We start from the raw sequence: 13,663 nt of genomic DNA, 5'->3' as shown, positions 1-13,663 counted from the left end.
AATGTATGCATATGCATTTTAAAATTAAAACTGAAATATCACATTTAAATAAGTATTCAGAACCTTTACTCAGTGCTTTGTTGAAGCACCTTTGGCAGTGATTATAGCCTCAAGCCACCTTGGGTATGACACTACAATCTTGGCACACCTGTATTTGTGGAGTTTCTCCCATTCTTCTCTGCAGATCCTCTCAAGATCTGTCAGGTTGGATGGAGAGCGTCGCTGTGCAGCTATTTTCAGGATTTCTTCAGAGTTGTTCAGTCGGGTTCAAATCCGGGCTCTGCAAAGTCCCTCTTTGCCATTCAAATGACCTGAATCCCCCCAAAAACTTGTCCACTGCATTTCAGCCCTGCCACAAAAGGACTAGCTGACATCATGTCAGTGATTCTCTCGTTAACACAGGTGTGAGTGTTGACGAGGACAAAGATGGAGATCACTCTATCATGCTGATTGAGTTCGAATTTTGTATTTTGTATTTTATTTTTTACCTTTATTTAACTAGTTAAGAACAAATTCTTCCAGAATAACAGACTGGAAGCTTCAAAGGGAGGGTGGTGCTTGGAATCATTGTTCTTTCTCTGTCAACGATGGTTACCTGCAAGGAAACACGTGCCGTCATCATTGCTTTGCAGGCAAGGATATTGCGGCCAGTAAGATTTGACCTAAATCAACTAGGAACCTGGTAACTGGATCCTGGACTTCCTGACGGGCCACCCACAGGTGGTAGGAGTAAGTAACAACACATCTGCCATGCTGATCCTCATCACAGGGGGCCCCTCAGGGGTGCATGCTCAGCCCCCTCCTGTACTCCCTGTTCACTCATGACTGCATGGCCAGACACGACTCCCACACCGTCATTAAGTTCGCTGATGACACAATAGTGTCATCAGGCCTGATCACTGACAACAACAACAAGAAAGCCTACAGGGAGGAGGTCAGACACCTGGTTGTGTGGTGCCAGGACAGCAACCATTCCCTCAATGTGATCAAGATAAAGGAGATGATTGTGGACTACAGGAAAAGGAGGACCAAGCACGCCCCATTCTCATCGACGGAGCTGTAGTGGAGCAAGTTGAGAGTTTCAAGTTCCTTGGTGTCCGCATCAACAACAAACTATCATGGTCCAAGCACACCAAGACAGTCGTGAAGAGGGAACGACAAAACCTATTCCCCCTCAGGATACTGAAAAGATTTGTCATGGGTCCTCAGATCCTCAAAACATTCTACAGCTGCACCATCGAGAGCATCCTGACTGATTGCATCACTGCCTGGTTTGGCAACTGCTCGGCCTCTGACCGCAAGGCACTACAGAGGGCAGTGCGTACGGCCCAGTACATCACTAGGGCCAAGCTTCCTGCCACTCAGGACTTCTATACCAGGCGGTGTCAGAGGGACTGCCCCCCCCCACCCCCCCACCCCTTTACGCTGCTGCTACTCTCTGTTTATTATCTATGCGTAGTCACTTTAACTCTGCCTACATGTGCATATTGCCTCATTTACCTTGACTAACCGGTGCCCCGGCACATTGACTCTGTACCGGTACCCCCTGTAAATAGCCTCCACATTGCCTCGCTATTGTTATTTTACTGCTGCTCTTTAATTATTTGTTACTTTTATATAATCATTTTTTTCAAACATAACTATTTTTTTTATTAACAAGTATTTTTCTTAACTGCATTGTTGGTTAAGGGCTTGTAAATAAGCATTTCACTAAGGTCTACACCGGTTGTATTCGGCACGTGACAAATAATATTTAATTTGATTTTCATACTTTTCTAATAAAACACTTTTCAACCCATATGATCTATTACATAATAAAAGTCGTAATACAAATATCATGACATAGTGAATTCATGACATGTGAACGAACAAGCCTTTTCATACTTTATAATATGGCTATACAGTGGGGAGAACAATTATTTGACACACTGCCGATTTTGCAGGTTTTCCAACTTACAAAGCATGTAGAGGTCTGTAATTTTTATCATAGATACACGTCAACCGTGAGAGACGGAATCTAAAACAAAAATCCAGAAAATCACATTGAATGATTTTTAAGTAATTCATATGCATTTTATTGAGACCCAGAGTTACTTCTGCTGCAGAGGATAAGTTCATTAGAGTTACCAGCCTCAGAAATTGCTGCCCAAATAAATGCTTCACAAAGTTGAACTAACAGACACATCTCAATATCAACTGTTCAGAGGAGAATGTGTGAATCAGGCCTTCATGGTCGAATTGCTGCAAAGAAACCACTACTCAAGGACACCAAAAAGAAGAAGAGACTTGCTTGGGCCAAGAAACACGAGCAAGCCTTCACATTGACCCTGTACTGGTACCTCCTATATATAGCCTTCACATTGACTCTGTACTGGTACCTCCTGTATATAGCCTCCACATTGACTCTGTACTGGTACCTCCTGTATATAGCCTCCACATTGACTCTGTACTGGTACCTCCTGTATATAGCCTCCACATTGACTCTGTACTGGTACCTCCTGTATATAGCCTCCACATTGACTCTGTACTGGTACCTCCTGTATATAGCCTCCACATTGACTCTGTACTGGAACCCCCTGTATATAGCCTCCACATTGACTCTGTACTGGTACCCCCTGTATATAGCCTCCACATTGACTCTGTACAGGTACCTCCTGTATATAGTCTCCACATTGACACTGTACTGGTACCTCCTGTATATAGCCTCCACTATGACTCTCTGCCGGTACCTCCTGTATATAGCCTCCACATTGACACTCTACTGGTACCCCCTGTATATAGCCTCCACATTGACTCTGTACTGGTACCTCCTGTTTATAGCCTCCACATTGACTCTGTACAGGTACCTCCTGTATATAGTCTCCACATTGACACTGTACTGGTACCTCCTGTATATAGCCTCCACTATGACTCTCTGCCGGTACCTCCTGTATATAGCCTCCACATTGACACTCTACTGGTACCCCCTGTATATAGCCTATACATTGACTCTGTACTGGTACCTCCTGTATATAGCCTCCACATTGACTCTGTACTGGTACCTCCTGTATATAGCCTCCACACTGGTACCCCCTGTGTAAGTCGCTCTGGATAAGAGCGTCTGCTAAATGACTTAAATGTAAATGTAAATGTATAGCCTCCACATTGACTCTGTACCGGTACCCCCTGTATATAGCCTCCACATTGACTCTGTACCGGTACCCCCTGTATATAGCCTCCACATTGACTCTGTACTGGTACCCCTGTATATAGCCTCCACATTGACTCTGTACTGGTACCCCCTGTATATAGCCTCCACATTGACTCTGTACTGGTACCCCCTGTATATAGCCTCCACATTGACTCTGTACTGGTACCCCCTGTATACAGCCTCCACATTGACTCTGTACTGGTACCCCCTGTATATAACCTCCACATTGACTCTGTACCGGTACCCCCTGTATACAGCCTCCACATTGACTCTGTAGCCACGGTATAGTTTTTTTATTGTGTAACTTTTTTTCTTACCTCTTATTTTTCTTAACTACATTGTTGGTTAAGGGCTTGTCAGTAAGAATTTCATGGTAATGTCTACACCTGTTGTAGCTTTGTAGCGTAGCTTTAAGGGAATAGTATGGTCACATCTAGATAAAAAATTTACAGAGTAAATGTGTATAAACACACTACCTCAAATCAAATCAAATGTTATTTGTCACATACACATGGTTAGCAGATGTTAATGCGAGTGTAGCGAAATGCTTCATGGAATTATTTATTCATCATCTACATATTCATATTACGCTTCTACGTCTGTGTACAGGAAAGTATTAGTTGTAAGACGTAAGAGAAAATATATCAGCTTATTGTTAAATAATTATGACGTTCTTTCCAATACAGAAAGTGTAGTAACTATTGTTTCCAATCTGCGTTACCCACTCCAGTCAGCAGACGGCGACGAGCGTCTTTCAGGTGATGCTTCTACCGTGACGTATAATGGACTGGACGGGACGCTTCTTCAGGAACAACAACACGGATACCATTTCAACCACGTCGGTAGCTTGCTAGCCAACATAAAACTGAAATATTGACGTTTTAGGCCATGTTAATGTGCATTAGCTAATCGCAGTGTTTAAAACACATTTCAGTTGACGTTAACTTGAACCTAATGTGCTTGTTCAATTTGCAAATTTGTTAAAGATTGATACTGAGCCTAGCACTCGGCTATTCGCTAATGCTAACTAACTAGCTAACATCCCTGACCATGAGCTCATTAAACTACTCATCCCCTGCTAAAGAAGTGGATGTCTGCTGTCCGGAGAAAGAAGCTCTGGCGCTGAACATTGTCGTGAAAGATGAAGTGGAGGATATTACAGTGAAAGGAGAGAAAGATGCTCTGGCGCTGAACATTGTCGTGAAAGACGAAGAGGAGAATATTACAGTGAAAGGAGAGAAAGATGCTCTGGCGCTGAACATTGTCGTGAAAGACGAAGAGGAGGATATTACAGTGAAAGGAGAGAAAGAACCTTTCAGAATGAAAAAGGAGGAAGAGGAGGCTGTTATAGGGAAAGAAGAGAAAGCATACTCTTCCTCTCTAAAAGGTTATGTCTCAGTAAAGGTGAAGGAGGAAGAGGTTTTGGGAGTGAAAGAGGAGGAGACAGAATATCAGATTAACACCAGTGAGTACTGTCCTAAAAACAGGGGCACAAACTATGCAGTTGTTGAATTAATGTGTGGTTTTTAAGGGGCATTCTACTTAAGTTATTCACTTCAATGTGATGTTCAGTACTATATAAATTGTTAAAGGGTCAATCTGCCATTGCTACATGTATTTTGGGGACTTTTAAATTAGATTTAATTATATATAACAGGCTTTTAAAATGTAATAATGGAGCATAATTTATACTTAAAATATCAAAGGGACACAAAAGGCACCCAATTAATTTAGAGATATTAATGCCTCTGATAAGACCCTATGACTGTAATAGACAGTAATAATTGATGATGGTAATAAGTTCACCATCTGTTTGATGTTCTCATTAACACAGGAGAGAGACATGACTATCGTGGATCCTCTGGGGAGACTCAACATCCTGATGCTGACGAGGCAGAGAAGAGTCTCTCCATTTCAGAACACCAGATGGTACAGCTTGATCTGGTCTAGCATACAGCTTTCTCTTTCGGGCTCTGGGCTGTGTTTCTGTAAAGCAGTTTATGACAACAGTGACATCAGCATCCATAATGGTATGTGTCTGTGTCTCCTCTTTATGGTTACCAGGACAACGCTAGCCCTTCCTCCCTCCCGGAGTCCCTGTATCGTGCCTCTCCCGGTAGCACCTTACTGCTGGGTATAAAGAGGTTGTCTGTGCTGCTGGTGGACTGCAGGAAAACAACAGGGCTGAGTGGAACTGTGAGAGGAGGAGAAGAGAAGAAAGGATCAGATTTGACTCATCAAAGTAAAAAGAAAGTTCTGGTGAAAGGAGAGGAAGAAGCTTTCAGAATGGAAGAGGAGGCTGTCACATTGAAACAAGAGGATGATATTACAGGGAAAGAGGAAGATGGGAAAGAGGTTGTCAGAGTGGAAAATGAGGAGGTAGAAGCTTTCAGAATCAAAAAGGATGAAGATCCCGTAACATTGAAGAAGGAGAATATAGTGAAAGAAGAGGAAGAACCTTTCAGAATCAAAAAGGATGAAGATCCCGTAACATTGAAGGAGGAGAATGTAGTGAAAGAAGAGGAAGAACCTTTTGGAGTAAAAGAGGAAGAGGAGGATATCTCAATAAAAGAGGAGGAAGATGTTTTAGGAGTGAAAAAGGAGGAGGAGTCAGAATATCCGATTACCATCCGTGAGTACTGTCTTAAAAACAGGGGCACAAACGATGCAATTGTTGAACTAATGTGGTTTTAAATGGGGGATTCTACTGAAGTTCTACACTTGAATATGTTGTTCAGTACTGCCATTGGTACATATATATTTTTTAAATGAGATGTATATTATTCTCCATGTGGTCTATATTAAAGCTCACTTCATCTTGTATAACAGGATTCTACAATCCAATTCTGGTGCATCATTTCTACATAAAATATCAAAGGGATGTAAAAGCCACCCATTTCATGGAACGACCCTTTTACATTTGCATCACAAACAGTCTTTTTTTTAAAGGCATAAATTTAGGCCCTTTTTAGACATATTAATGTCTCTGGTAAGACCCTATGATCGCAATAGAAGATCATAGGTTGACTGTCTGTTTGATGTTGTCATTCACACAGGAGAGAGACATGACGTTCCTGGATCCTCTGGGGAGCCTCAACAACATCCTGATGCTGACGAGTCAGAGAAGAGTCTCTCCAGATCAGAACACCAGATGGTACAGCTTGGTCTGGTCTAGCATACAGCTTGCTCTATCTGGGGCTTGGCTGGGTTTCTGTAAAGAAGTTTATGACAACAGTGGCATCAGCATCCATAATGGTATGTGTCTGTGTCCCCTCTTTAGGGTTACCAGGACAACACTAGCCCTTCCTCCCTCCCGGAGTCCCCGTGTCGTGCCTCTCCCGGTAGCACCTTACTGCTGGGTATGAAGAGGTTGTCTGTGCTGCGGGTGGACTGCAGGAAAGAAATGGGGCTGAGTGGAACTGTGAGAGGAGGAGAAGAGAAGAAAGGATCAGATTTGACTCATCAAAGTAAGTGCTGTAATTTAGTTTGAACAAATTAAATAGATCTGCCCACTGGAATCTGTTACCAGGACAACCAGCAGAGTTCTGTTTGTTGACAGGAAGATAGACTTGTATATTTCCACCACAGTAGACAGTTCTGTTAGTTGACATGTAAAACCTTGATGTAAGTTTGTTTTAGAGAGAAACCAATAGACCATATAAAACCTTGATGAAAGTTCGCTTTAGAGAGAAACCAATCGACCATATAAAACCTTGATGAAAGTTAGCTTTAGAGAGAAACCAATAGACCATATAAAACCTTGATGAAAGTTAGATTTAGAGAGAAACCAATAGACCATATAAAACCTTGATGAAAGTTCGCTTTAGAGAGAAACCAATCGACCATATAAAACCTTGATGAAAGTTCGCTTTAGAGAGAGACCAGTAGACCATATAAAACCTTGATGAAAGTTAGCTTTAGAGAGAAACCAATAGACCATATAAAACCTTGATGAAAGTTAGCTTTAGAGAGAAAGTTTCAAGATGATCTGATGTAAGGTGCATGTTTTACAAAAACCTTTTCCATAAAACATTATGGATGTTACATTGCCTGTCCCAGTCAACACCCCTGTCTTTACAAGACTGTAGAACAGGAACTTGTCGGCCCTGCATTAAGGACCAAATTGTGATAAATAGAAATGTTTACCAGTTCCATTTAAGGACCAAACAACTGACAGCTGTGCCAAATACATTTCTAAATAGTTGGCAAGAGATTTTCATTGTACTGATTCCATGGCACATGGTTTATGAATTGACACACAAAATGACGCCGGATTCAAAGCTTCAATTATTATACAAAATTCTTGCAACCAATATAATGTTATATATGGGGATACAATCTTCCCAGCTCTGCAGATTTTGGAGGCAGTCATTAGATAATTTATTTTGGTACTGTCCATATGTAGCTCGTTGTTGGTCACAGGTCCAGGAATCGCTGAAGAATTGCAACATTTACCTAGAACTAACGCTGCAGATGGCAATACTGGGTCATTTGAAAAGTCCTATTCAATCAATCAATAATATTATAATTATTTTAACAAAAATGTTTATCTTTAATTTACAATCTGTAGAAACTATGAGAATCGAAAAGTTGAGTACTTTTGTGAAGCATCACAGCACAGTTAAAATATATATGGCAAATATAAATCCCATATGGATGTTAAGAGACAGATGGGAGGGGTTGAATGGAGCTGAAGGGACTGGATGGTGTTAAGAGACAGATAGGAGGGGTTGAATGGAGCTGAAGGGTGGGACTGGATGGTGTTAAGAGACAGATGGGAGGGGTTTAATTGAAGCTGAAGGGACTGGATGGTGTTAAGAGACAGATGGGAGGGGTTGAATGGAGCTGAAGGGTGGGACTGGATGGTGTTAAGAGACAGATGGGAGGGGTTGAATGAAGCTGAAGGGACTGGATGGTGTTAAGAGACAGATGGGAGGGGTTGAATGGAGCTGAAGGGACTGGATGGTGTTAACTTGGCTTCTACTGCATTCGCGTAACAGGCAGGCTCCTCGTGGAGTGCAATGAGAGGCAGGTGGTTAGAGCGTTGGACAAGTTAACTGTAAGGTTGCAAGGCGGGATCCCCGAGCTGACAAGGTGAAAATCTAGTGTTCTGCCCCTGGACAAGGCAGTTAACCCACCGTTCCAAGGCCGTCATTGAAAATAAGAATGCGTTCTTAACTGACTTGCCGAGTTAAATAAAGATTCAACAAAGGTGTAAAAAAAAAATCTGCAAAATCGCCGCCCAAAAATACCAAACCTGAGATCGGCCCTAATTAATCAGCCATTCAGATGAATCGGTCTAATATGGAGTATGTCAGTTTCAATGTTACGGTCTTTGATTCAATTATATTTTTGAAACTCAGGCTGTGTGTGTTTTGATGTTCTCATTAACACAGGAGAGAGACATGAGTATGGTAGATCCTCTGGGGAGCTTCAACAACATCCTGATGCTGACGAGGCAGAGAAGAGTCTCTCCAGATCAGAACACCAGATGGTACAGCTTGGTCTGGACTAGCAAACAGCTTTCTCTCGCTTGGGGGCTGGGTTTCTGTAAAGCACTTTATGACAACAGTGACATCAGCATCCATAATGATGTGCGTCTGTGTCCCCTCTTTATGGTTACCAGGACAACACTAGCCCTTCCTCCCTCCCGGAGTCCCTGTATCGTGCCTCTCCCGGTAGCACCTTACTGCTGGGTATGAAGAGGTTGTCTGTGCTGCTGGTGGACTGCAGGAAAACAACGGGGCTGAGTGGAACTGTGAGAGGAGGAGAAGAGAAGAAAGGATCAGATTTGACTCATCAAAGTAAGTGCTGTAGTTTAGTTTGAACAAATACAATAGATCTGCCCACTGGTATCTGTTACCAGGACAACCATCAGAGTTCTGTTAGTTGACAGGAAGATAGACTGGTGTATATGGATGTTATGAATATCATAACACTGAAAAAGGATTCTTCCAATGAAAAGAGAAAAACCAATTGACCATATAAAACCTTGATGAAAGTTAGCTTTGGAGAGATAGTTTCAAGATGATCCAATGTAAGGTGCTTGTTTTACAAAAACTTTTCCTTAAAACATTATGGATGTCACATTGCCTGTCCCAGTCAACGCCCCTATCTTTACAAGACTGTAGAAACAGGCAAACTAAACTCAAGACTTTGGTCATTAATTAACTAATACTGGAGGAGAACTGTGATCAGGCTGCCCACTCAAGCAAAAGCTTCAAACTGTAACCAGTGCTGGCAACCCTGTTCAGGTTATCAATCAACCTACCAGGGTAGTGACAAACAGTAGAGGAATGAAATCATCAACATGGTTTGATCATATCTTTACTAATGCTGCTGAAATGGGTTTTAAAGCAGCATCCAGATCCATCAGATGTAGTGATCACAATATAGTAGCCATGTCTAGGAAAACCACAGTTCCAAAGGATGGCATATAGGTCTGGCTGAATAACTGGCAAATAATTGGCAAACCTATTGCAAATTGAGACATCATTTGACTAAACTGAATAAAAAGAAGAAAGTACACAATGAAACTGATAGAGGAATTCTAAATTCCTATGTGTTTTGTAGCCAAAACCAAATTCACACTCTTATCTATTTCATGATAAGTTGTAAGTTTATCATTTTGCATGAATTAGCAAGAGACCAGTCTTAAAAACAAGTTCAGCATTTATTCTTGATGAGTACTGACCCAAAATACAAAGAACATTACATTTTAAAGAGAGAACATAAAATGACGTCATCAGTTTCACACCCTCTCCCATCCCCACAATAGCGCAATAACAATAATATTCAGGTCTGGAGTTCTTCTACTCCCCTCATAAAACTACATTCCAACCTGTCTAAAATATATACTTTTTTCCACTAATGGAACACAAACCAAACATTCTTATCTGTCTGAAAAGCTATATCATCTCTCCCCCTTAAACCCGCAAGGTACAGACAATTAATTCGTTTTTACTTACATTTTCATTCTACAATGTAGAAAATAGTAAAAATAAAGAAACCCTTGAATGAGTAGGTGAGTCCAACCTTTTGACTGGTACTGTACATTACATTTCCTAACAGCTCCAGTGGACATTCCTGCAATCAGCATGCCAATTGCCCGCTCCCTCAGAGACCTGTGGCATTGTTGTGTGAACAAACTGCACATTTTCGAGTTGCCTTTTATTATCCCCAGCACAAGGTGCACCTGTGTAATAACCAAGCTGTTCAATCAGCTTCTTGATATGCCACACTGTCAGGTGGATGGATTATCTTGGCAAAGAATAAATGTTGACTAACAGTGATGCTCATGAAACATCCAACACTTTACATGTTGCGTTTATATTTTTGTTTTTTGTTGTTACTATCAGTTTTAGGAACATTTACCCAAAATATGACATCAGCGAATGTCTAAATAAGAAATTGGTCCATTTAAACAGCAATGTGTCGAACCCTTTCAACAACGGGGAGATGTTACTGATGTGCTTTGTATCTTCGACGTAAAAACAAGTTTTGGACTTCCACACAAAATTACTTCTTTAGTTATTTTATGTTTAAGGAAGTGTGTAGGTCACATTCTGTATCATACAGCTATGAATGTTATATATTTAGAACCACCTGTTCAATTGGAATCCAGCGACGTCTGTGTCTTCAGTGTCCTAGAACTGTCCAGGTTTTTGTGTTCTGACTTGTAAAACAGGATGAATAAAATAAGTAATGTAAACATATCAGTAGTTACCAGGAAGCTCTACATTTGTTTTAAAATCACACTAAGATTGTTAAAACTGGCCTCGGGTTATTGAGAGATCTGATTTAGGATTTACCCTCGTAGCAAGGTTGTTTTATCATGTGGTTTCATTCGGGTCTCTATTTAAAAATAACACTATCTTTGGCAGGAGAAAGGACAGACTCGGAGGAACCAAAGCCAGGGACGTCCAAACTAGCAAGACGACACCAGTGCTTCCACTGTAGAAAGGGTTGTAACCGGTTATGGGACCTGAAACAACATGAGAAAATGCACACAGGGGAGAAGCCTTACCACTGCTCCCAGTGTGGAAAGAGTTTTCACCAGAAAGCACACCTGAAAGCTCATGAGAGAATACACACAGGAGACAAGCCTTACCACTGCTCCCAATGTGGAAAGTGTTTCTACCAGTCGGGGGAACTGAATCAACATGAGAGAATACACACAGGAGAGAAGCCTTACCACTGCTCCCAGTGTGGAAAGAGTTTTCACCAGAAAGCACACCTGAAAGCTCATGAGAGAATACACACAGGAGACAAGCCTTACCACTGCTCCCAATGTGGAAAGTGTTTCTACCAGTCGGGGGAACTGAAACGGCATGAGAGAATACACACAGGGGAGAAGCCTTACCACTGCTCCCAATGTGGAAAGCGTTTCAACCAGTCGGGGGAGCTGAATCAACATGAGAGAATACACACAGGAGAGAAGCCTTACCACTGCTCCCAGTGTGGAAAGAGTTTCAACCGGAAAGCGAACCTGAAAGCTCATGAGAGAATACACACAGGAGCGAAGCCTTACCACTGCTCCCAATGTGGAAAGTGTTTCAACCAGAGAGTAAACCTGAAACAACATGAGAGAATACACACAGGAGAGAAGCCTTACCACTGCTCCCAATGTGGAAAGCGTTTCAACCAGTCGGGGGAGCTGAAACAACATGAGAGAATACACACAGGAGAGAAGCCTTACCCCTGCTCCCAGTGTGGAAAGAGTTTCAGCCGGAAAGCATTCCTGAACCAACACGAGAGAATCCACACAGGGGAGAAGCCTTACCACTGCTCCCAATGTGGAAAGTGTTTCATCCGGTCAGGGGAGCTGAAACTGCATGAGAGAATACACACAGGAGAGAAGCCTTACCACTGCTCCCAATGTGGAAAGCGTTTCAACCAGTCGGGGGAGCTGAAACAACATGAGAGAATACACACAGGAGAAAAGCCTTACCACTGCTCCCAGTGTGGAAAGAGTTTCAGCCGGAAAGCATTCCTGAACCAACACGAGAGAATCCACACAGGGGAGAAGCCTTACCACTCCTCCCAGGGTGCAAAGCTTTTACCCATTTAGGAAGCCTGAAAGAACACATTAGACTGCACACAGAGGAGAAGGTTTAGAAAAGCTCAGACTGTGGGAAAACATATTACTCATAACAGTCATTAAAACGTCATTAGAGAATCCACACAGGAGAGAGAAATTACTTCTCTTAGCGTGTATGTTGATATTTCACATCACGTTGACTTAAAATTCATCAGAGAACATACACAGTGCTCCCGTTGTCTTATATTGTTGACTGACAATGTGTTTACCTATTTGTTTGTTTTTATTAGAAAACATGAATATGGAGTCTGTCAGTTTGAATATAAAGAAGATCAGGTTCCTTCTTTTAAACTCTTTGTGTGTGTTTATCTGGGTGTGCCATTCCTCCAGCACTACAGATAATCAAGTGATATTTGGATGTGATGCATTTGTTCCATTGTTGACATCTGCATTGTTGGCCCACTGATGATTTAATGAAATGAAAATGTTAATTGTTTGTGTGTCCACATAACTGAGTATGTGACTAACCTTGTGAAACTGTCCTATTATAAGCTCCTGTTCTTGGGACTATCATTCTGTGTTGCAAACCAGCTGCACCTGCATCCTTGTATGAATAAAGTCCCTCCCAGGAACAGGAAACTATAAAGATATGTGCTAATCACTCAATGCTTCAGGAATTCAGACTGTCTCCACTGCACTGTGTAACTCTGTTATTCTCTGTGAGCTCAGAAATAAAGAATCTTGGTTTGACTTGGACTCCAGCAGATCCTTATTTTATAATATCCACCACAAGTCTCCCACAGATTGCTGTGTATTATTGTCTCAATGAAGAGTTCCTCTTTCGACTTTCCTGGTGGCATTTACAAACCTCCCACTGGTTGAATAAACGTTGTTACCCGAATGATGAGATTATTATTTTATTTGTCAAATGGCAACCAAATCAAATCTATTTATATAGCCCTTCGTACATCAGCTGATATCTCAAAGTGCTGTACAGAAACCCAGCCTAAAACCCCAAACAGCAAGCAATGCAGGTGTAGAAGCACAGTGGCTAGGAAAAACTCCCTAGAAAGGCCAAAACCTAGGAAGAAACCTAGAGAGGAACCAGGCTATGTGGGGTGGCCAGTCCTCTTCTGGCTGTGCCGGGTGGAGATTATAACAGAACATGGCCAAGATGTTCAAATGTTCATAAATGACCAGCATGGTTGAATAATAATAAGGCAGAACAGTTGAAACTGGAGCAGCAGCATGGCCAGGTGGACTGGGGACAGCAAGGAGTCATCATGTCAGGTAGTCCTGGGGCATGGTCCTAGGGCTCAGGTCAGTTGAAACTGGAACAGCAGCATGGACTGGGGACAGCAAGGAGTCATGTCTGGTAGTCCTGGGGCATGGTCCTAGGGCTCAGGTCCTCCGAGAGAGAGAAAGAGAGAAGG

General features: G+C 42.0%; 1 protein-coding gene across 3 annotated transcripts; it reads left to right on the top strand.

Annotated features, from left to right (window-relative positions):
• Positions 1–3,878: 3,878 nt before the first annotated feature.
• On the top strand, positions 3,879–12,980 carry LOC135570212 (zinc finger protein 501-like). 3 transcript variants are annotated; one of them, XM_065016327.1, is made up of 8 exons: positions 3,879–4,655; positions 5,025–5,119; positions 5,255–5,822; positions 6,247–6,344; positions 6,480–6,657; positions 8,587–8,684; positions 8,817–8,994; positions 11,074–12,980. In XM_065016327.1, the coding sequence occupies exons 1-8, from the start codon at positions 4,241–4,243 to the stop codon at positions 12,258–12,260; spliced, it is 2,817 nt and encodes a 938-aa protein (XP_064872399.1). In that variant the 5' UTR covers positions 3,879–4,240; the 3' UTR covers positions 12,261–12,980. The 3 variants fall into 3 exon arrangements, with proteins under 3 accessions (XP_064872399.1, XP_064872398.1, XP_064872400.1); XM_065016326.1 differs by having other exon boundaries at positions 3,880–4,655; positions 6,471–6,657; XM_065016328.1 differs by lacking the exons at positions 3,879–4,655; positions 5,025–5,119; positions 5,255–5,822; positions 6,247–6,344; positions 8,587–8,684 and having other exon boundaries at positions 6,570–6,657.
• Positions 12,981–13,663: the final 683 nt, after the last annotated feature.

The sequence above is a fragment of the Oncorhynchus nerka genome, unplaced genomic scaffold, assembly GCF_034236695.1.
Source record: "Oncorhynchus nerka isolate Pitt River unplaced genomic scaffold, Oner_Uvic_2.0 unplaced_scaffold_1024, whole genome shotgun sequence".
Lineage (NCBI taxonomy): Eukaryota > Metazoa > Chordata > Actinopteri > Salmoniformes > Salmonidae > Oncorhynchus > Oncorhynchus nerka.
This window is presented reverse-complemented; position numbering and strand designations above follow the sequence as displayed.

What these genes read in the sequence shown, in the direction of transcription:
- LOC135570212 (XM_065016326.1), top strand. Translation starts at nt 4,241, where the DNA reads ATGAGCTCATTAAACTACTCATCCCCTGCTAAAGAAGTGGATGTCTGC. An exon ending in AGAATATCAGATTAACACCA is followed by an intron (nt 4,656 to 5,024) that starts GTGAGTACTGTC and finishes TCATTAACACAG; the next exon opens with GAGAGAGACATGACTATCGT. An exon ending in CCAGATCAGAACACCAGATG is followed by an intron (nt 6,345 to 6,470) that starts GTACAGCTTGGT and finishes TCCCCTCTTTAG; the next exon opens with GGTTACCAGGACAACACTAG.